This window comes from Phocoena phocoena, chromosome 8 (genome assembly GCF_963924675.1).
Source record: "Phocoena phocoena chromosome 8, mPhoPho1.1, whole genome shotgun sequence".
Classification (NCBI taxonomy): domain Eukaryota; kingdom Metazoa; phylum Chordata; class Mammalia; order Artiodactyla; family Phocoenidae; genus Phocoena; species Phocoena phocoena.
Window position 1 is genome coordinate 18,820,398 of NC_089226.1, and position 23,283 is coordinate 18,843,680.

Consider the following 23,283-nt stretch of genomic DNA (forward strand, 5'->3'; position numbering starts at 1 on the left):
GGGTAGGGAGGAGCCATTGTCATTTACTTCTTGCGGGGGGTGCACCTGGAATTGTGTAGTGCTCAGACTATACAGGTGTACACAGGATGGCATCATTTGAAAGAGAAACAATAAACTTTTTAAAGTTCCCCCTTTTTGCAATCAAAAAAGCAAGTTGCTATTGAATAAACATTTCTAGATACCTTGAGAAAAAAGGGATTGTGCACAGATACAGAGGGACTCTACTTCAGTGGTTCAGCAAAGGTTAGTTGGAGTGAACTTGCTCTGCAGATTTTTATGAACTTCAAATAGATACATGAGAAAGGCAGGTTTTAAAATGGTATACAGTTGTCCCTCAGTATCCATGCGGCATTGGCTCCAGAACCCCCTCAGATACCAAAATCTATAGATGCTCAAGACAAGACCCTTATGTATAAAATGGAGAAGTATTTGCATATAACTTACACACATCCTCCAGTATACTTTAAATCATCTCTAGATTACTCATAATACCCAATACAATGAAATGCTACGTAAATAGTTGCTGATGCATGGCAAATTTAAGTTTTGCTTTTTGGAACTTTCTGGAATTTTTAAAAATAAATTTATTTATTTCATTTATTTATTTTTGGCTGCCTTGGGTCTTTGTTGCTGTGTGCGGGCTTTGTCTAGTTGCAGAGAGCAGGGGCTACTCTTTGTTGTGGTGCGCAGGCTTCTCATTGCGGTGGCTTCTCTTGTTGCGGACCGTGGGCTCTAGGCACGTGGGCTTCAGTAACTGTGGCACATGGGCTCAGTAGTTGTGGCACACGGGCTTAGTTGCTCCGCAGCATGTGGGATCTTCCAGGACCAGGGATCGAACCCTTGTCCCCTGCATTGGCAGGCGGATTCTTAACCACTGCGCCACCAGGGAAGTCTCTGAAAATTTTTTAAAATATATTTTTGAGGCACAGTTGGTTCAATCTGCAAATACAAAACGGATATGGAGGACTGACTGTACAGAATGTAAACACTGAATTCACAAGTAATTCCCTAAGAAACAGCTTGGAGGAGGTACAGAGAGGACTCCCAGCCAAGATAGGCTCTGAGGGGCTCAGGGCAGTTAAAAAAAGACCTCTACTGAGAGCCCAAGATTGGGTGACACCACTTTCTTCCAAGTTTTACTGGCTGAGAGAGCCTGAAATAGATCATATCTCACCCACTAACACACAAAAGACACAGTTCTAGGCTTAGCTGCAATCAGAGAGGGTCCCCCCTTAACAATGGAAAAAGTCCAAAATGTTGTTTCTGTTACTGAGAAATACAGCTTTTAGCTACTCTTTCATAACAAATATACTTTTACATCTATGAAGTGTCCCAACCAGTTTCTTTATCACTGTCATGACAAGTTGTGAATATAACTCATTGACTCAGTCATGTGGCTGGGGAGGAAGGTCTCTACGTATTAATGTTTCATTTTCACTGTCATTTTACCTAGTTGGCTCTTATTAACTGCCATGTTGATGCCTTCGCTTGTTTTTCTCTTCCTGCCAAGCCCTTTGTCATGTTACCCGTAACAATAGTGTTAAGAATTTTTTTCCTAATACCTTATGGGGGTGTCTGGGAAGATTTGTCATTCAGCCCTAAAGAACACAATGTCAAAAAGAAGTTTGAAGCTAAAACTGAAGTCTTTTTTTTTGTCAAGGGAAACAAGTTTCTCAATGCCAGCTGGTGAACATAATTGGTTCTCTGGTGGCATTATTCACAGCTTTTCCCTCTGTGCATCTCTTTCTTTTATTTTTTTCTTTAGATGCCTTCCATCTTGTTTGTTAAAAGCAAAGGATATTTCAGAGAATTGGAATTCATTAGCCTTCCTAACAGAGGGAGTCTATTTAGATCTAAATTGGTGGTTAGCAAATATACAGATAATTCCTGCACATTCTTATTTATCTTTCCCAGTTCCAAAGACTATAGAAACAGATGCCTCAACGTCTGGCTGGGAGTCTCTAGTCAATGGACTGGAATACAAAGGAATCTTGGATTCAGAATTGACAAAACTCAATAGAAACAAATGGAAACTCTTCCCTGTTAGTAGATTATCTCTACAATCAGATTTCCCTAAGGTACACATAATACCCAGAAATTCTAAGACAAGACTGTAGTCTTTCACGTAAACAAAACAGGAGGCAAAACATAACGGAAGGGAGGTGCACTGATGAAAGCTGGGCTGAAAGCTCTTCACTCCAAACAAAAGTTGCCAGCAGTTCAGCTGCTGGTAGATGCATCCAACAAGTTATCTGTTCACATTGGGAGTGTCCGTGTCTGAGCAGAATTTGTGAGTGATTTTTATCAAGTCCTTCAAACCAGCCCTGCCTCTGGAACGAACTTTAGGAGCAGCCCACCTGAATGTAATAGAGACATTTGCAAATTATATTAGACTAAGTCATTCATAAAGACAACCCTAGAATTGTACTCACATATCTTAATTAATTGGTTAGACATATATCTACCCAGTAGCTTTGAAGTAAGGTATACTATGCTGCATCTTGTGGGAAATAGGACCATGAGTTAGAAAATCCTTCCCTCAAGTAGCTATTAGTGTATGTGACATTTTAACAGCTAACTATGGGCATTAAGAAATATACATACTTCGTTGGATTCAAAAGAGGGAGACATTGCTGTCAGTTTGGAGAATTGAGGAAAATTTCTCTTAGGAGCTGAGATTTGAGGACTATAATATTTGATAGATGGCAAATGAAGAGGAAAACACATTCATTGGAGGAAATAGCAGAATTAACAGCATATAGGCAGGAAACAAGAAGTTCAGGTTCATTGTAGCATTGAGTACATGTAGAAGATAAAGTTAAGACAGTAGATAGGGATAAAACTAGAGGGATGGAATATAAGATTTTTCCATATTTCTGAAGGCAAGTTTTCCATATCCAATAAAATATGTCTAACATATTTTTGTAAAAAAATAGTATATTTCACAACAGTGGAGAAAAGCATATCTTTGAAAAAATAATGGTGTTCTCCTTACCCACCATAAGGGATATAATTTTATTTTCTTTTATTGGGGTAGGAAGAAAGAGTTAGATTAAAACTTTCAATTTGATACAGTTGTTCCAAGGGAATTAGTAAAATAAAGACTTTACTCCTTTTCTTTATCTCCAAATAAGCCTCTAAATGCAAGCCTGAGCAATTCTACTTCACCTTCACCAATATGAACTCAGAAAGTAGAAGAAAGAGGAGAGACCTAGAAACCTGTCTTCAGCTCTTAACTCAAGGCTGATTCTATCTCTTCCCTGGAGTTTCATATAACATGGTTCATATTGTGTCTTTATTCAAATCATGTTTTTCCCTTTGGACAATGTCCGATAAACAATATAGACATAATAACCCACTGACAATTAAATAGCAAGGACTAATATCTCTTAAGTAAGTGAAGATGCAGCCCCAGAAAATTGTCTCCCAAATTCTAGTTCAACATCCAAATAGAAAAGAGATTTAAAGGAGTTTTCTATTGGGGCTTTGTATGAGACTAGGTCTTTTGGATAGTAAGGGTGGGCGTTTTCTGGCATTTAATTAAACAGTATTTTCTAGGATCTTAGATAGAGTACCTTTACTAGTGTGAGTGGGAAAATAAAGCTGAGAAAAGTGAAATTGTGTGCTAAAAGGAGGAATTTTTGTGTTGCATTTAAATGTACCTACTTATGGCCGCATAGCACAGGGAGATCAGCTCTGTGCTTTGTGTCCACCTAGAGGGGTATGATAGGGAGGGTGGGAGGGAGACGCAAGAGGGAGGAGATATGGGGATGTATGTATATGTATAGCTGATTCACTTTGTTATGCAGCAGAAACTAACACACCATTGTAAAGCAATTATACTCCAATAAAGATGTTAAAGATAAATAAATAAATGTACCTGCTTACGAAGAAATAATGAGTAGGGGTTTATCTAAGCTCGAGGAAAATTATGCTAAAATAACTTCATTGGATAAAAAATAATTTAAACCATGTTATAACAGAAAATTTATACTTTCAGTTTTGAAGTAGTTTTCATCAATTTCAATACCTGAGTCTCAGTCAAAAAATCAGAGTCTATGATTCATAGTGCAGCACTAAGATATTAACATAGAGAAACACATCCATTAAAATAAATTAAAGAGAAATTATTGAATTATTTTTTAAAGTACAGTAAAATAATAATACTGTATTGTAGGGCATATTATATATGTAAATGTAAGGGGAACAGGTAAATAGAATTTTACTGTTGTAAGATTTGTACATTTTATATGAAGTGTAATAACATTAATTCTAAATACATTGTATTAAGTTAATGATGGATATGGAAATCCCTAAAATAACATCTAAAAATAATACACAGAGGGATTGCAGAAAAGCTAATTTGATTTCAGAGGAACTAAAATCAAATATTAAAGAATATTTAATTTATCCAAAATAAGGCAGGATAAGAGGATCAGAAAACAGAAAACAGATGCGACAGCTAGAAAACAAATAGCAAGATGGTATTGGTAAATGGACAAAACACTTCCATTAAAATGCATAGGTTGACAGGTTAAAATAGCAATACCCTGGAACACTACTCAGCGACGAAAAAGAGTGAACTATTGATACACACAACAGCTTGGATGAACCTGAAGGGAATTACACTGAATGAAAGAAGCCAACCTCAAAGGTAAGATACTACATGATTCCATTTATATAATATTCTTGAGATGACACAATTATAAAGATAGAGAAGGTATTTATTGGTTGCCAGGGGCTGAGGGTTAGAGGGGAGAAAGGATTGCGGCTATAAAGAAACAGTACCAGGGAGCCCTGTGATGATGATTGTGTAGCTTGATGTGGTGGTAGTGGTGGTTACACAAAGCTACACGTATGGAAAAATTATAGAGAAACATACACACACATGCAAATGAGTATATGTAAAACTGGAGAAATCTGAATAAGCACCAAAGTCCATTTTCTAGTATTGATACTGTACTGTATTTATGCAAGATGTTAACATTGGGGGGCATTGGGGGTGAAGGGTGCACAGAACCTCCCTGTAAATTTATTAGCAACTTCCTATAAATTTATAGTTATTTCAAAATAAAAAGTTTAACAAAATGAAAGACCAAACTACATGCTCTGTCTAAGAGATGACTTTGAGTACCACAGAAATTGAAAATAAAAGGATGGCAAAATACATACCATGCAAGAAGTAAGCAAGAAAAAAACTTCAAGAAAAAGAATATTACCAGAGATAAAGAAAGGTGTTTTAAAATGGTAAAAGGTTCTGTTTGTTAAGAAGACATATGATCTTAAATGTGTATGCATCTAATAACAGGGCAGAGAAATAGACAAACCACAATTATAATTGGGGATTGTTATACCCCTCTCTATGAAATTAAAGAACAACTGGACAAAAAAAATTGTTATAGGAGATTTTAACAATACTATAAACACATTTATTGAATTTACATTTATAAAACAGTGCACCCTTCTATTCAACATTGCACTAGAGGTTCGAGTCAGGGCAGTAGGCAATAAAAGGAAAGAAAAGCTATAAAGATTGGAAAGAAAGACATACAGCTTTCATTATTCACAGACAACATGATCTTCTACAGAGAAAATTTGAAAGAATATACAAAAAAGACTCAAAAATTAATTAGATGGCAGGGTCACAGGATCAAGGCCAATATATACAAATCAGTTATATTTTTGTATGCTAGTAAGTAACAGAGACCCAAAATTAAAAAAAACATTTATATTATTAAAATTTTAATTCTCTTTCTTATTAAAAAATATCATTTATAGGGCTTCCCTGGTGGCGCAGTGGTTGAGAGTCCGCCTGCCAATGCAGGGGACACGGGTTTGTGACCCGGTCCGGGAAGATCCCACATGTCGCAGAGCGACTGCGCCCGTGAGCCATGGCCGCTGAAGCTGCGCATCTGGAGCCTGTGCTCCGCAACGGGAGAGGTCACAACAGTGAGAGGCCCGTGTACCACAAAAAAAAAAAAAAAAAAAAAAAAAAAAAAAAAATCTTTTATAATAGCATCAAAAATGTGAAATACTTAGGGATAAATTTAACCAGATATGTGTAGAACACTGAAAAGCACTAAACATTATGCAAAGAAATTGAAGAACTAAACAAATGGAGAGATACACTGTTGTCATGGATTGAAAGCTTATTGTTAAGATGTTGATTCTCCTTAAATTTATCTATAGATTTAATGCAATCTCAATAAAAATCTGGTAGTTTTTAAAATAGAAGTTGATGAATTTTCTTAAGTTTATATGGAAATGCAAAGTGCCTAGAAGAGTCAAAACAATTTTAAAACAGAAGAATAAGGTTGGAAGACTCACACTATCTGATTTCAAGACTTCTGTAATGCACAGTAATTGCCACAGTGTATTGGTGTAAGGAGAAATATATTGATTAGTTGGACAGAATAGAACCCAAAAATAGACCAAAACTATATAAAGAACTTCTGCAACTCAATAATAAGGTAATAAACAGTGCTATTTTTTAAAAAGTAAAAGATTTGAGTGAATACTCTATTTTAAAAGATATACAGTTGAGGGCTTCCCTGGTGGCGCAGTGGTTGAGAGTCTGCCTGCCGATGCAGGGGACACGGGTTCGTGCCCCGGTCCGGGAAGATCCCACATGCCACGGAGCGGCTGGGCCCGTGAGCCATGGCCGCTAAGCCTGCGCGTCCAGAACCCGTGCTCTGCAACGGGAGAGGCCACAACAGTGAGAGGCCTGCGTACTGCAAAAAAAAAGAAAAAAAAAAAAAAAAAAAAAAAAGATATACAGTTGACAAGTAAGCTCATGGAAAGATGTTCAACATCATTAGTTTTTAGTGAAATGAAAGTTTAAAACCACATCGAGATATCACAAATCTACTTTGTGGTGACAAATCTACTAGAATGGCTAAAATTTAAAGAGTGACAATATCAAGTGCTGGCAATCATGTGGAGGAACTGAAACTCTCAGACATTGCAGGTGGAATGCAAAACAACACAGCCGCTTTGGAAAACAGTTTGGCAGTTTCTTATAAAGTTAAACATGGACTTATACAACACAGCAATCCCACACCTAAGTATTTATCCAACAGAATTGAAAACGTATGCAAATGTTTATAGTGACTTTATTCATAATTGTTCCAATTTGGAAACAACCCACATCACATGTCCAACAACTGGTAAATAAGTAAACAAATTGCAGTACATTTGTACAATAGAATACTACTACTGACATATGCAACAACACAACACTGATAGCTCTCAAAGGCATTATTCTAAGTGAAAGAAGCCAAAAACAAAGAATAAAATACAATATGATTCCATTTATATGACATTCTAGAAAGGCAAAACTATAGGGAGAAAAAAGAAAATCTGTGGTTGCCAGAGACTGGGGCTAGGGGGAAGGGACTGGCTTAAAACAGATGAGTTTCAGGGACTTCCCTGGTGGTACAGGGGTAAAGAATTCCCCTTACAATGCAGGGGATGCAGGTTTGGTCCCTGGTCAGGGAACTAAAATCCCACATGCCACAGGATAACTAAGACTGTGCATCACAACTACAGAGCCCAGGAGACTTGGAGCCCACGCACCACTACCAGAGAAGAGAAAACCCACATGCCACAACTAGAGAGAAGCCCACACACTGCAACAAAAGATCCTGCATGCCTCCATGAAGATCCCGCATGCCACAACTAAGACCTGATGCAGCTAAAAATAAATAAAGTAAATAATAAATAAATCTTAAAAAAATGATGAGTTTCAGTCTATATAATTTTTACCTCAAATTTTAAAATGCATCAAAATTTCATAGGATACAGTTAAATTAGTGCTTGGGGGAAAACTTAAAACTTTAAATGCTAAAATTATAAAAGAAAAAAGGTTTAAAATCAATGACATAACTTTCCACTTTAAGAAACAAGATAAAGAAGAACAAATTAAGTACACAGTAAGTAGAAGAAAGGAAATAAAGATAAGAGTAGATATCAGTGAAATAGAAAACAATAAGGAAAATTCAAAACCAATATTTGGTTCTTTAAATAAATAAATTAAATTGATAAACATTTGGCAATATTGGTCAAGGGAAAATAAGAGAAAACACAAATTACCAACATGAGGAATGAAAGAGGCAGTATCACTGGAGATCTTTTGGACATTAAAAGAATTAAAAGAGAATATTATGAACAAATAAATTTGTAACTTTGATGAAACAGACAAATTCCTTGAAAAATACAAATTACCAAAACGGACACAAGAAGAAATAGAAAATTTGAATATTCCTATATATGTTAATGAAATTGAATTTATATTTAAATACCTTCCCACAAAGAAAACTCCAGTCCCAGGTAGTTTTACTGGTGAATTTTATCAAACATTAGGGAAGAAAATTATCCATGTTACACTATTCCTTCAGGAAATTGAGGAGGGAACACTTTTCAACTAGTTTTATAAAGCCAGCATAACCTTGGTGCCAAAACCAGATAAATACATTACAAAAAATAAAACTATAGCCCAATACTCCTCATTAACATAGATGCAACCTACAATAAGTAGGAATTCAAATCCAGAAATATATAAAAAGGATAATATATCAAGATCAAGTGGGGGTTTATTCTAGGAATGTAGGGGTGGTTTAACATTTGAAAATCAATCAAAAATAATTTGCCATATTAACTGCATAAAACAGAAAAATCATATGATCATTCAAATTGATTGAGAAAAAATTTGATGTAATTTAGTGTCATTCATGATTTTTAAAATATCTCTCAGCACATAGAAAATAGGAGAGGACTTTTTCAACCTGATAAAGATCATCTATGAAAAATCTATAGCTAACGTCACACTTAATGGTGAAAGATTTTTCTGTAAGAATGGAAACAAATGAAAATGTCTGCTCTCACCACTTCCATTAACACTGTAGTAGAGGTCTTAGGCAATGCAATAAGACAAGAAGAATAAAGGGTACACAGACTAAAAAAGAAAGAAGTAAAACTATTTGCAGATGAAATGATTGTGTATGTAGAAAATATTAATCTGAAAAACTACTAGAATTAGTAAGTGAATTTTGCAAGGTCACAGGACACAAAGTCAGCATACAAAATGAATCCTATTTCTTTATAATGACAACAAATAACTAGAACATTTAAAATTTTAAGTAATATTTATAGCTACATCAAAAATACTTTGGGATAACTTTAATGGAAATATGTATAAAACTTCTACATTTAAAATTCTAAAACACTGCTGAAGACCCAAATAAATGGAGAGACATACCATATTCAAAGACTGGAAAACTCAGTATTGGTAAATGTCAATTCTCCCCTAAATTTCTCTGTGGGCCCTACACCATTCCAAGCAAACTCCCAGCAGGTTTTTTTTTTTTTAATGAAGTGTGACAAACTGAATATAAAATTTATGTAGACGTACAAAGGTTCTAAAAAGCCGAACTATCTTAAAAATGAAGAACAAAGTTCAAGGACTTACACTATCTGATTTCAAGATATCAGATAGTCTGACACTTATAAGTTAACTTAATTTTCAGCCAAGACACCACAGCAATTCAACGGGGAAAGGGAAGACTTTTCAAAAAATGGTGATGGAACAAATCCTTTCTAAATGCAAAAACAAAACAAAACAACAGCAAAAAACTTTGAACTATGCCTCACACCATTACAAAAATTAATTCTCAAGATCACAGAACTAAATCTAAGGAGCTAAAAACTATAAATCTTCTGAAAGAAAATATAGGAAAATATTTTGGTAAACTTGTAGTAGCAAAGATTTCTTAGACAGTACCCAGAAAGCACTAACCATAAAGAACTGGTAAAAAATGGACTTCATTAAATTTAAAAATTTCTGTCCATCATAAGACCCATTAGGAAAATGAGTAGGCAAGCCACAGACTGAGAATAAACATGTGCAATACATAGATGACAAAGGACTTGTGTCCAGAATATATAAGCAATCCCTATTAATCTATAATAAAAATACAACCAACACAATAAAAAATAGGAAAAGACTTAAACGGGTACTTCACAAAGAAAGATATATAAGTGGCCAATAAACACATAAAAAAAGAGCCCCTAATTATTAGCCATGGGAAGTATAAAGAAAAACCACAATGAAATATCCCTACACACTTACCAGAATGGCTAAAATTAAAAAGACTGATAACACCTAATGTTGGTGAAGATGTGGGGAAATGGAAACACTCGTAGCTGATGGGCAGGAGTATACAGTGTACAACCACTTTGTAAATCAGTCTGGCAGTTTCTCATTAAATGTACATCTATCCTATGAGAAGTGGCAGTTATTCCACTTCTAGGTTTTACTGAAGAGAAATAAAAACATATATACACCAAAATACTTGTACAGAAATGTTCACAGCAGCTTTATTCATAATACACTAAAACTGGAAACAACCCATATGTCTATCAACAGGAGAATGGATAAACAAATCATGGTATAGCCATAACCAAATACTACTTATCAATAAAAAAGAAAAACTACTGATATGCACAACAACATGAATGGAGCTCAAAAACATGCTGAGTGAAAAAATCCAGGCACAGTAGGGAACATACAGTAAATTTTCATTCTTAAGAAGTGCTAGAACTGGCAAAAATAATCTATGATGAAAGAAATCAGAACAGTGGTTGTCCTTGTGGATGGAGGGGATGATGATTGACTGGGAAGGAAATGGGGGATCTTTCTGGGGTGATGGAAATGTTTGACATATTGATAGGGATGTGGATTATGTGGGTGCATGCAATTATCAAAACTCATACTGTGCATTTCAATATCTGTATATTATACCTCAATTGGAAAAAAATTTTGAGAAGTAAATTGAAAAACAATTATTAAACTACTTTAACAAACAAGCTCAGTAAAGTCTGCTTTTAAAAGAAATCAAAAGAAATTTGGGATCTATCGATACTGAAGACTGTGATTAAGAAAAAGAAGAAAGAAGAAGCAGAGATAATTATACGGGCCATCACTGAGGGCTTCCTAAGACCTCTGCTAACTGCTTTACATGCACTTTCTCATTTAATACCCACAACAACCCGTTTTTCAGACATAGTAGGAAAGATGTGCTTTAATAAACAAATCTTCCCACTACCCTTAGCAAATACCTTAGGTATAAATTCCCTTAAAAACTCAGGATAGCAAGGCACTTTTTTCCCCCTTTTAAAATTTCAGGCAGTAAGTTGTAGAAGTTGTTTCATAAACCTGCTACTATCACTAAGAAATGTGAACCATAGAAAATAATACCTATACCATTTTTGGTTTCAGCAATGCTCATAAAATATGTTCTGTGACCTATGACCACAATTCTTAAAACATCTTATTTCTGTGAAATTCCTATTTCTAGGAATATTTTCTAGATATAGAAATTCCTATTTCTATATCTGCCCTCACAATGTAAGTCGGGGGCTAGAAAGCATGATTTGCCTAATAAATATTTACCCAGGCTCACTGCTGAGTCTAGCACAACTTCTCTATCAGCTCAACGAGAGTCTCAAGAATAAAACTTCTCCTAGACCCCTGCATAAACAGCAGGTAGTTTTACAAAAGAATGGTGGGACTAGGAGATGGTAAGATGGTCCTTACCACATCCAACACAGCGCGGACAAACACATCCAGGTATACTGTGGTGGCCTGGGTCCAGTTGTGAACTGGCCTCACTTCCTTGCGATATTTTTGTAATAGCTGTTTGGTGAGATGATGCAGAGCAGAACTCCTGGGATGAGGGGTATCTATGGCCAGGATTCCTGAAAAAGAAAACGATCATCGTTTTCATCGTTTATGAAAATAAAAGGAACTTAGCATCTTTAGGACACTTCAGACTGCTCAGGACTCAGGGGCTTCTAGCAGGATATAGTTTTCAGCTCATCCGAACTGCTTAAGTTCACAGCCAACTAGCAGGCTTATCGGCAGACACTTGTTTAAAGTAAGCTGATGACATAGAAAATACACTTATGGATACCAAACTGGCAAGAGGGGGAAGGGATAAATTAGGAATTTGGGATTAACAGATACACACTACTGTATATAAAATAAACAACAAGGACCTACTGCATAGCACAGGGAACTATATTCAATATCTTATAATAACCTACAATGAAAAAGAATCTGAAAAAAAATACGTGTGTGTGTCTATAACTGAATCACTTTGCTGTACACCTGAAACATTGTAAAAGAACTATACTTCAATTAAAAAGCAAAAAAAAAAAAAAACAACAAAGTAAGCTGATGGTCTAAGTGCCCAATGGAGAAATCTCATTGTAAAGATAAATAAATCAACCCCATCTCTGAGGATGCAAACTTTCACTTACAGTTCCATTTTTACAACAATCTTGCATATTGGAGACAACATCCTTTCTTTTTTCCTGTATCACCCCCTCCCGGTACATAGGAGAAAACTTCCTATGCACTTAGCCAACATTTAACTTCCTCTTTGGATTTTTCTTTTGATTTTCTCTTCGTAATTCAAAATCACATAGAAAGCCCAAAGCAGAAACATGGACAAACCAGTTGAACACAAAAATTTGTGTGGATTTCTGAATAATGGGATTAGTGAGATTCCAATTCATATTTTTCTCCTCAAAAATATATCTGTTCTCTCACTCTGCCTTAAAATGCACTTGTCAGAAAATGAGATCTTCACTTTGGGAAAATTCTCTGTGGCTCCAGGGAACAAGCATTTCCTATGACCCAGGAATCTTGATTTGTAGAGGAGCCGTGATTGGTGTTGAGGCCGAGAAGGCCAGGGGAAAGCAAGCAAGAGAAATGAGCACCAGCAATTGGAAGTGACAAATCTGTGAGGGCTTTCTCAGAATTGCAAAAAGATATTTTGTTCACCAGCTTTGCCGGCCCCTGGGGGATTCAAAGCTTCGCTAAGTCATTGGACTGAAGCAAATCGCACACCTCCCACCAACAGCGCCTGAGTGAAATCTATCTGTAGTGTCCTGCGTGTGAATTCACCTCGGCTCTCAGCGGTTTTGATGGTTATTTTGATGAGCTGCTGAAGGTACGCGGGATCCAGCAGGAAACTGTAAATGAGATATCGTCTCCCCATGCGGCAATCCTGTTTATACCCATCTCTTTATGAATGATGCTGGGTCACTTGCTGCCGCAGTCAGCAATTTCTATATTTATCAATGTCAGTGTGACCAAAATGCTAACAACGGTGCTGGAGGTGCAATTCCAGACTCATTGTGGGCAGTGGAATATTCACTTTCATTATCACCTGAACCGGGAATCTAATTAGCGTTTTAACTCCCTAACTATTCACCCGACAAGACGCCAGAAGTGTTAACAGCTATTCTGGCATGCGGGACTAAGGTGGGTGACTTGCATCAGGCATCATCTTTAGTTTTTGTGAACTGTGATTGTCAAAAAGTGTGCTGTGAATCTCTCTACCTGAGACTGTTTCTTGCTGGCGGACGCTGCGGGTAGAGATTTCTGGAGCCCAAAGCAAAGCTGGTCTGGTGCTTTTCCTAGGAACTTCGCTTTGGGCAAGTTCACTCTTACCTCCCTTGGAAGCTCCCAATTCAAGTCCCAGCTGGGGAACCACTGAAATGTGCCTGTTTCAATACAGGAAACCACTTGAGACAGAGTTAAGACATAATTCTGAGAAGTGGATGTGTGCTCCCTATACCCTCTGTTCATGGAGAGTCAAATTCCCCTCTGATACCTTTTCTAGGAAACAATCCATAGGTCCCCTATGGATAAACGCATACTTTCTAGAATGTGTCATAGTCTTTGGGTAAAAAGAGAATGTGCTGGAAGCTGGAAATAGGAACAAAAGAGAAGCAGGCAATGATTGGAGAAAGATCAGAAGCAAACGGAAGTATGCTTAAATAAACTACAGAGGGTAAGAGTTCTTTGTTTAAAATGGGAAGAAATAATAAATTACATTTCTACTATGAGTGCAAATTTGCCTGAGGAGAAAGATCAATTAGAGGAGAGAGATTAAGGATTTAAGTGACCATTAATTAACAGTAAATTATGCCCCTTGAAAGCTAATGTGACATTCACACAAGCACTAAATGACTCACAGTTCAGTGAAGTTTCAACAGACACTGATGTAAACTATCAACAGACCCAGGAAAGATTCCTCACTAGCTCTGCCTCCTTGAATGATAATAATCAGCTTCAAATAATTCACTTGTAAATTTCTGGAAAGTAGAATGTGTTAGGAACTGAGCTGTGAAGCACTTTTGGTGAAGAGAGATTTTAAAAAGTTAAGAACACAATAGAATTATTCCTTTGTTTTCCTTATTTCAACGAATTACACACATGCCTATCTTAGAATGTTCTGGGCACTTTGATGAAAAGAGCTCTTTTTGCTTTAGTGAGTATACCACCTTGAGGATTATAAGAGAATGATACTGAGACAGGCTGGGACCTGGGACTTAGGACCCTTTGCTGCAGTGCTTACACCTGGACAAATGCCTCCTTAAGAAGCAAAATACAAAGAAACTAAAAGGGACTAAAAATAACTGCGTGCGTGTGCAGTTAGGGCAAATTATGGACAACAAGATACAAAAAGACCAAAAAAACCCAACTTCCACTTCTGAAGAGCAGGGAGCAAAAGCAGGGTACTGCACATGCCCCTGCACACAGCACCACCAAGGGGGTGGGCGGACCACCTAAGCCTCCCCTCTGGCTGGACCCCTGGACACACCCCTACCCTGACGCCATTTAAAGAACCAGCTCCTCCCACCTCAGGGAGTGAGCAAGGGAACCTGTTACTTGTTTTTACTCCTCCCTGCTATATAGTAGGAGTCCCAATAGAGTCTTGCCTGAACTTCTTGTCTGGCCTCTTATCAATTTCTATTGATTAAGGAAGGCCAAGAAACCTGGTTGGTAGCAATACATATATCTGAGATGTTATAAGGAAACAGAGGTTTGGGGGCATGGTACTACTGAATACCTAATACTGATTAAATAATTAGCTGTGTGCCAGGCACTGGGCTAAGAGCTCTTTACATGAATTATCTCATTTAACTTCTACAAGAAGGTACTCTACAGCCCCGTGAAGGGTCACTTACAGGTGACGGACTCTAGGCCTAGTGAGGTTAGTACCACTGAAGATCACACAGCTTGTAAGTGAGGAGGCCGGAATTTAAACGAGACTGATCTAGATGCAAAGGTCAAGCTCTTACTCTGGCACTACCCTGAACTGGACCCTTCAAAAGGAAGAGTTGCATGTTGTACATTTTTGGACAGAAACAGCGCATTGTTATTTTCTGTGTTTGTGGGGTTTTTTAAAATATTTATTTATTTGGCTGTGCCGGGGCTTCGTTGCGGCCCTCGGGATCTTTGAGTTTCATCACGTGAACCCTTAGTTGCTGCCTGGGGGATTTGTTCCCTGACCAGGGATCGAACCTGGGTCCCCTGCATTGGGAGCACAGAGTCTTAGCCACTGGACTGCCATTTGTGTGTTTTCAGGTCAGTGATATGTTACATTTGCATTGCAGCTTACAATTTCATAATGCTATCTTATTCGGTCTTCATGAATATACAAAATAAACAGTTAACTTATAGGGAAACAGAGTCTCTAAGAGGTTAATTGACTTGCCCGGGGTCACGTGGCTGGTGAGTAGAGTGGCAGGACCTAGATGGTTCTAATCCAGGCCTCCTACCCTAGCACACTGTCTCCTGGGTGCAGCGGTGAATTGGTGGTTGGTTCAGGGCTTTAATGTTTCCAAATCATCTTGATATTAAACCAGTAAAAATTCCAAAGGATGAATTTTTCTGCAACAAATGGTCTCAGTATGATTTATGGTCAAACACTGATTACGAGACACTATTAAAACACTTTCTCTGCCACAGAGCAAAAATCAAGCATAGTGCAAAACATTAGAAACAGAAATCATGAAGAAGAATTTCTTCTGTTTTCAAACCTTCATTTTTCTATTTTATCTTACTTAGTTTAATGTTCACAATTATTTTCTGCTAAGAAACCCATTTGACATTTAATGAAATTCCCTGTTTTCATCTTTATAATTAAGATATGCTTTTATCCTTTAAGTTCAACACCCAGCATTTTTATTCTTTAATGATAAGTGGCTATTTTTCTTCTCTACCCAATAAAAAAATCATTGCCAGCTGCTTGGCTCCCAAATTCCTTCCTCATCTCCGTAATTGACTCATTCACACTTTCAGTTATATTTTAAAACATGGAAATTCAGATACGAGCTCTAGGAGAACCCTCAAGAAAGTGGGGTGTTGGGAAACACCAGCATAAACATAAATTTTTGATTTGTGTATATTTTCTAAGAACCAATTGTATCCTATTTAAATGGCTCAATTCAGTAGAGTTAATACTGGCACTATGGAATTTTAGTTTCAGAAATTTAGGGAAAGAAAACATATATACATATATATATATATATATATATATATATATATTAGTTTCTAAAGTATTTTTAAGGGGAATTGTACACTCAAAACATGCAAGTTTATAGAGCTCGTCTTTAGAGAAACACTCATCACCTACACAGACTTTGTATGGCTGTATGTAAAGCCCCTAATACCAAAATGACATCCAGGTTTCTGTAGCTATGATGGATCCAAGGAGCTCTCTCTCTGGGCTACTAAAAGCCAAGACTACTTTGGATAATAAAAATATACTATTCAGACATAAAAGTAAATCTGAAAGAGAATACCCCAAACTCTCAATGTCAATTGTTGTAAAGAAAGCTTGATTTCTAAGGAAGCAGAAATTTATCAGACAATTATAACATTTCAGAGCATATTTTCAGCCATGTGTAAAGCCCCACTGTGTGACCCTATGTGTATGTACATCTATAATTGTAGGAGCAAAGTCGTAACAAATTGTTGGTCTCCGTGTAGCTTCACAGGACTGACATTTTACAGATGGTAAATAAAAACAAACACCTGTGACGAGTTATACAGCACAACATAGAAAACCATGTCTCTAGCTTCTAGGCGTTAATATTCAAAGCCTAGTAATATCATTAAAGGACTCACCTGAGGCGGCCACCAGGACCAAGGGCCACAGAGGGGCCATTGAACTTGCCAGTGTTCCCCAGGCACTTCCAGAAGATGAGAAACACAAACTTGCCTGTTGGATGGAATGCCGCTCAGTCTTTCCTAAAAGACCTCCTTTCCATTCCGTTCTCTGTTTGCCAGTTTATGCTGTCCTTGCTGGTGCTATTTTGTAAACACTAAATGGGACCAAAGGCAGTACCAGCACCACACAAATGTTTTGGAATTGATGCCATTGCAATACCCCTTAACTTCTCCATTTGGTTCTGCCCCAGGATCAGATCTTGGCCAACATTTCAATTTCCCTGACAGGAGACAGTTAAGTGAATAATGTAATCCAAGAGGAGCCCCTAAGCAGGGGAAATTCCACACTAATGTGATTTCCTTTACAGCCTTTACCTAAGGCAGTGCTCTTGCTGACATTTAGGACACTAATTTCATTAATAATTGAGATCCAAATAGCTGATCTAAATCAGACTTATGCAGTAACATCTTCAACATTTGACTATGATTATTGGACTCTTGAATTACACTAAGCTAATAGAAACCTGGTATTGTCAAATGAAGAGCAACTGCTAACAGTACAGTGGGAAGAGTGTCTCTTGTTTCTCCTAAGCCCCTTTCATTAAAAGAAACATCGATTTTTGATAAATAGAAATGCTTCTTAAATTCTCACTGCCCACAATTCAGAAAGTAACTACATAAGAGAGAATGCGTCTAGGCTTATTGAAGATGAAAACTACTAAAGTTTAACATCACTCAATAAAAACTGGGGTTTCTTTTTTCACTTTTTGATTGAGCCCCATTCACTTTTCATTATTAAGGAAAAATGCATCATTCCACATAACTCTATCTTGCATTGGTATACCCCTAGATGCTCTAGAAACAAAAATTAAATTTCATACCATTTCCAACATCTGCCCGCTTTTTACTATAGATGGAATGTAGAGGGACAGGTTTGAGATAAGTTTTCACACAACAAACTGAGGGAGGGGAAGTATATACCTGATCCCTGTTCTCCTAATCATTTGGTCCCTTTGTTTAGAATCCATGAAGCTCTGTTTTTAATTTTCATCTACCAGTAAAATATAGATGTTGGTGAAAGCAGTTACAAATATGGAAAGGGAGAAAACTAGGATGAACCCTGTAGTGTTGAGTTGGTTTTGGAAGTATCAGAGTGAACTCTTGGTTTTCGATACATGTAGCTAAATATAGAAATACATACAAATGTAAGCGTGTGTGTACATGTGTTCATACATGCATATGTTCCTAGCTCTGTCCACTAGAGTGCCTGAGAGCAGGAACAGCCCAAAAAAATAAGTACACCTAACACCCAGATCTTGGTCTCTAAATGGCATACACACCTACAAGGAAGAAATGGAGAAATGCGTGATGCCAGGGCCAGGGCAGGAAAGTAGAAAAAGAGCCTAGAATGCCTCCTTGTATCACAAAGTAAAGAAGTGCTAAAAGAATCATGGGGACAGGATAAAAGGACAGAGTCAGCTTGAAGGGGCTCCCACTGGCCAAATCTGTGATGATTCAAGCATCAAAATCAATAATGATGGCAAAGAATTATAACTCATGAAGTAGAATAACAATCCATGAGGCCATCCTGATTTAAATAAAGAGATGAATGGGAAGAAGAGAAAACTTTTCCCTTAAATTAGAATTGCCAACTAATAAATGTAGAAGAAATAATGGAATCTTTATAGTGATAATTAATTCACAGAAGAAACATCAATGGGTGATAAAAACTAGTTGGCAAAAGTTTGATGAGGAACAGGACATTAACACAAAATACTTATTAAATACAAAGATTTAAAAAAAATCTTTCAGGACTTCCCTGGTGGCTCAGTGGTTGAGAATCCGCCTGCCAAGGCAGAGGACACAGGTTCAAACCCTGGTCCAGGAAGATCCCACATGCCGCGGAGCAACTAAGCTCGTGTGCCACAACTACTGAGCCCGCACGCCACGATTACTAAAGCCCGCGCGCCTAGAGCCCATGCTTCGCAACAAGAGAAGCCACCGCAATGAGAAGCCCACTCACCGCAACAAAGAGTAGCCCCCGCTAGCTGCAACTAGAGAAGACCCAACGCAGCCAAAAATTAATTAATTAATTAATTTTTAATAATCTTTCAGTGGAGAAGTCTGGCAGACAACACCTTTATCAAATGATGAAAATTAGCATCACCAGTTATGGGAGTTGTGCACCATGAGATTTGAGAAGATGCAGCAGCCCTTCTGTTATCATCCTGCCAAAAATTCATAACTTGAATCTATCCAGTAGGAAACCCCGTATTGTGGGACATTCTACAAAACAGCAGGCATGTAATCTTCCAAAGTGTCAAGGATATGAAAGTTAAAGAAAGACTGAGAAACTGTACCAAACAAAAGGAGATTAAAGAGGCATGACAACTCAGTGCAATGTGTGACTCTGCAGTGGATCCTTTTGTCATAAGAATATTTTGGAGAGAACTGGTGAAACTCAAATGCGTTCTGTGGATCAGATGGTAGTGATATAGCAATGTTGAATTCCTTATTTTGATTGTATTGAGATTATGTAAAATAATGTCCTTGTTTGTAAAAGTAATGCTCTAAGTAATCACAGGTGAAGGGTCATCATGTTGGCAACAAACTCTCACATGGCTGGTGGGGGTAGAGAGTTCTTTCTACTTCCTGTGCTTCCAGCTTTGCTGGGCATTTGAAAATACTTTTACTTTTTCAGAAGAAAAAGTAAAAAAATAAATATAACCTGGTAGAGGAAATTGGATACAAAGTTATGGAAAGTTTGAGAAATACCCTTGAGATAGGGTAGAAAAATAAATGGGGCTTCATCAAGAGGTAAGATCATGAAGGACTGATGCGGCCGTCAAAATCCCATCACTTCCCATCAATGCTTTGAATTGTTGGCTTCTACCTATGAGATGAATTAGGACAGGAGAAAGGCAAGCTGCAGGCAGCAGACCTTTTTTCTTTATGGGCAGGGAGCACAGAAGCTTGCCTTTATGCAAAGCTTTAATTGAGATGGTAATCAACATTATCTTCTTGCCACACATGTTAGTAAGCCATGACTCTAAGTCATACCTCCTGGGACACGCTTGCCCTCCCTTCTGGCTCACTTTCTCATATACCCATCTGTTACTGGAAGGCCACTGCTAATGACGTGTAATACAGGTACATTACGACCTTCATTAGCTAATTTAACAACAGTCTGGTGATCCTGCCCATTACAGCTCTTTATTGGCTGATGAATTTTGCAAAGACAAGAAAGGTTTGTGTGAGTGACTTGTCTTCAAAGTAGTTTATATACAGATATTTCCTGATCTTCCCTTGATTGCCCTGCTCTGCACCACCAGATGGCTCAGAGCTTTCTTTTCCCAACCTTACTGTCCTGTCTAGGTTTAGTTTATATACTCAGTGCCTTTACATTTGGTGTCTGTCCCTTGCTCAACCTTTAATTTTCCATGAAAACCATCTCTTCTCAACTCCTTAAATTCAATACTGTTTACTCACATTATTTTTTGCAATCCATTAGTCAAAGATTTCATCCCCCTTAGACATCTCTTTAGGAAGGATGAATGCAGGGTGAACCCTGTTCAGGCCCTTGAAACAGGTCAGAGTATTAAAGTAAAGAAAATGGAATTGTCAGGGGATAAGCATTCAGGCTTCTTAAATATCACCTGGGAAAAAAAAGACTTATTAATCTGAAGTTTGAATCTGCCATTCACTGAGAGCAGTTCAGGCCAGGCCTAACATTAAGAGAGTACCTAGAAATATATTTATTTCAGAAGTCCCCTCTCCACATTCCCATGAGCCCTTGCACTTTGATTTTCCATTATTTCCGAGTAAGATATGACACCTCTTGGACCAGTTTTTTGGAAGAAGCAGGGGGAGAGTGTTTATTATGCAAACATAATAAGGAAGTGTTTATTATGCAAACAGCAACTGAGTTATGTGTCCTTTAAGACTACTAAATAGTTTTTAATTACTGCTATATCAGTAAATCCCATAAATATGCAAATGCAATTAGTTGACAAAATAGGCCTTAAATATCTTTATTCCTCTCCAACAAAGTTGTTTGAAGTTAATCGCTAACTCTCTTTGTTCACTCCCTTGGCAGTAGTGCTAAAATTGACAGGAATTTTGACAGATGTACATATTCAGGGAGAACCAAATTTTCTGAGCACATCTGGTCAGGCTGGAGGAGAAAAGCAGAAATGGACACTCTAGCCAAACTCAAATATTTAATAAGAAGAGTGCCATATGAATTTTTTTTATTCCATAGCATTGCCTTCTGAAATAAATATCAAGGTAACCACTTGGGTACCACTTCAAGTCCAAAGCTACATTGAACATTTGCTTTTTTTTCTGGCGCAGGATTTCATTTTTTAGTAATAATGCACATTTTCTGGTCCCTAAAAATAAACAAAGAAATATGGTCTGCCATGACCCTGGCCTTTCGTGGTTATGTGACATTGTTTTCCATGAGAACATAGGAGCTAAGGTTCCAGGCTTTGGAGTCAGACACACCTCATCTTGCCTCCCAGCTCCATCACTTGCTAGCTGCTCATGGCCTTGGTCAAGTTGCTTACTGTTTCTAAGCCTCAGTTTTCACAACTGTAAAAAGGGTACAGTAGGCTCTGTTTAGTTTTCTGTGGTTCCGTAACAAATTACCACACACTTAGCAGCTTAAAACAAAGCTCATTTGTGAGCTCAAAGTTCTGTAGGTCAGAAGCCCAGGCACAGCAGGGATAAAATCTCTGCTCAGGATCTTACAAGGCAGAAATCATGGTGGTATGCTGGAGCTGGCTCTTACTGCATCAGAAAGGCCAACTGTGGGAACTTCCCTGGTGGTACAGTGGTTAGGACTCTGTGCTTCCACTGCAGGGGGCACAGGTTCGATCCCTGGTCAGGGAACTAAGATCCCGAAGGCAGCCCTGCACAGCCAAAAAAAAAAAGGGGGGTGGGGGGGGCAACTGTGTACGTCCCTTCCCAACTCTGTGTTCAGGTTAGTAGCTTGAAATCAGCCATGATGGAAGTATCTGCCACACGGGAACCAGCAAACACTAAAAATCAGATCTGCTCCGACCAGCTGATTACTAAACACCCACTAGCACCCCAGGGCCCACTCCCTTGAACTTACAGGGTTTCATAGACACCTCCATTATGGCACTTAATTCAAGTGTATTATGACTATTTGTTTACTTTCCTATCTCTTCCAGAATTCTGTGGATTCCTTGAAGGCAGAGCACTGTATCTTATTCATCCTTCTATCTCCAGCACGGAGCTTGGTACCTAGTGAGTGCTCATTAAATGTTTGAGAAGGATGAAAAGAGGAGAGGAAGGAAGGAATTAACAAATAGGCAGAAAAGAATTTTGGTTTATGCAGGAAAGATGGCACCAGGAAGGGCCTAGCTTTTTCACAACCACATATAATATGCTAACCTTTCACTACCCATCTCACAAAGGATGGTGAGAATAATGACTTGGGTTCAGATCAAGATTGCTTTTATTTAGTTTGCTCCAGAACTGGCCAGCAAGCCGTGAAAAGGATAAACATGAGACACAAATGCAGGAAGTTCATGCCTCTCTTTGAGTCTCTCAGAGGGTACCTAAAATTTGGGGGTCTTGTGATCACCAGGAGTGAGAAGTCCCCCCAGAAGCCAGAGGAATGTAGACCTGGGGGCTTGTTGCTTCTGTGTATTTCTTCAGTGACAGCAGTTCCAGGAAGCTGCTTAGACTGCAGTGTAAAGCAAAGAGTCTGACTCACGATGCCATGCTGGTCAGGCCTTCTGCACAGATCGTGAGCCTTCAAGTCTTGCTGTGCCAGCACTGGGGAATCTCTCGTGACCTGTGGCCCACCGCAGAGCCCAGGACTTTTCCATTTAGGTTCATTTAGGAGTCTTCTGTGGAGAGGCCTGGATATGGTCAATCACAGAAACCAGTAAGAGAGTCTGGTTTGGTCTAAATTTCTGGATATTTCTCAGAAACCAGTAAGAGAGTCTGGTTTGGTCTAAATTTCTGGATATTTCTCAGAAACCAGTAAGATATTCTGGTTTGGTCTAAATTTCTGGATATTTCTCAGAAACCAGTAAGAGAGTCTGGTTTGGTCTAAATTTCTGGATATTTCTCAGAAACCAGTAAGATATTCTGGTTTGGTCTAAATTTCTGGATATTTCTCAGAAACCAGTAAGATATTCTGGTTTGGTCTAAATTTCTGGATATTTCTCAGAAACCAGTAAGATATTCTGGTTTGGTCTAAATTTCTGGATATTTCTCAG

The 23,283-nt window shown here is 37.9% G+C and overlaps 1 protein-coding gene across 1 annotated transcript in view; it reads right to left on the minus strand.

Annotated features, from left to right (window-relative positions):
- Positions 1-20,182, minus strand: part of HTR3B (5-hydroxytryptamine receptor 3B) — a 37,100-nt gene extending 16,918 nt beyond the window's left edge. The window contains exons 1-3 of the mRNA XM_065882340.1: positions 20,145-20,182; positions 16,985-17,049; positions 11,594-11,754 (exon numbers count right to left, since the gene is read on the minus strand). Coding sequence (XP_065738412.1) covers positions 11,594-11,754; positions 16,985-17,049; positions 20,145-20,182 — 264 coding nt within the window. The remainder of the gene's footprint in view (positions 1-11,593; positions 11,755-16,984; positions 17,050-20,144) is intronic.
- Between the last annotated feature and the right edge of the window lie 3,101 nt (positions 20,183-23,283).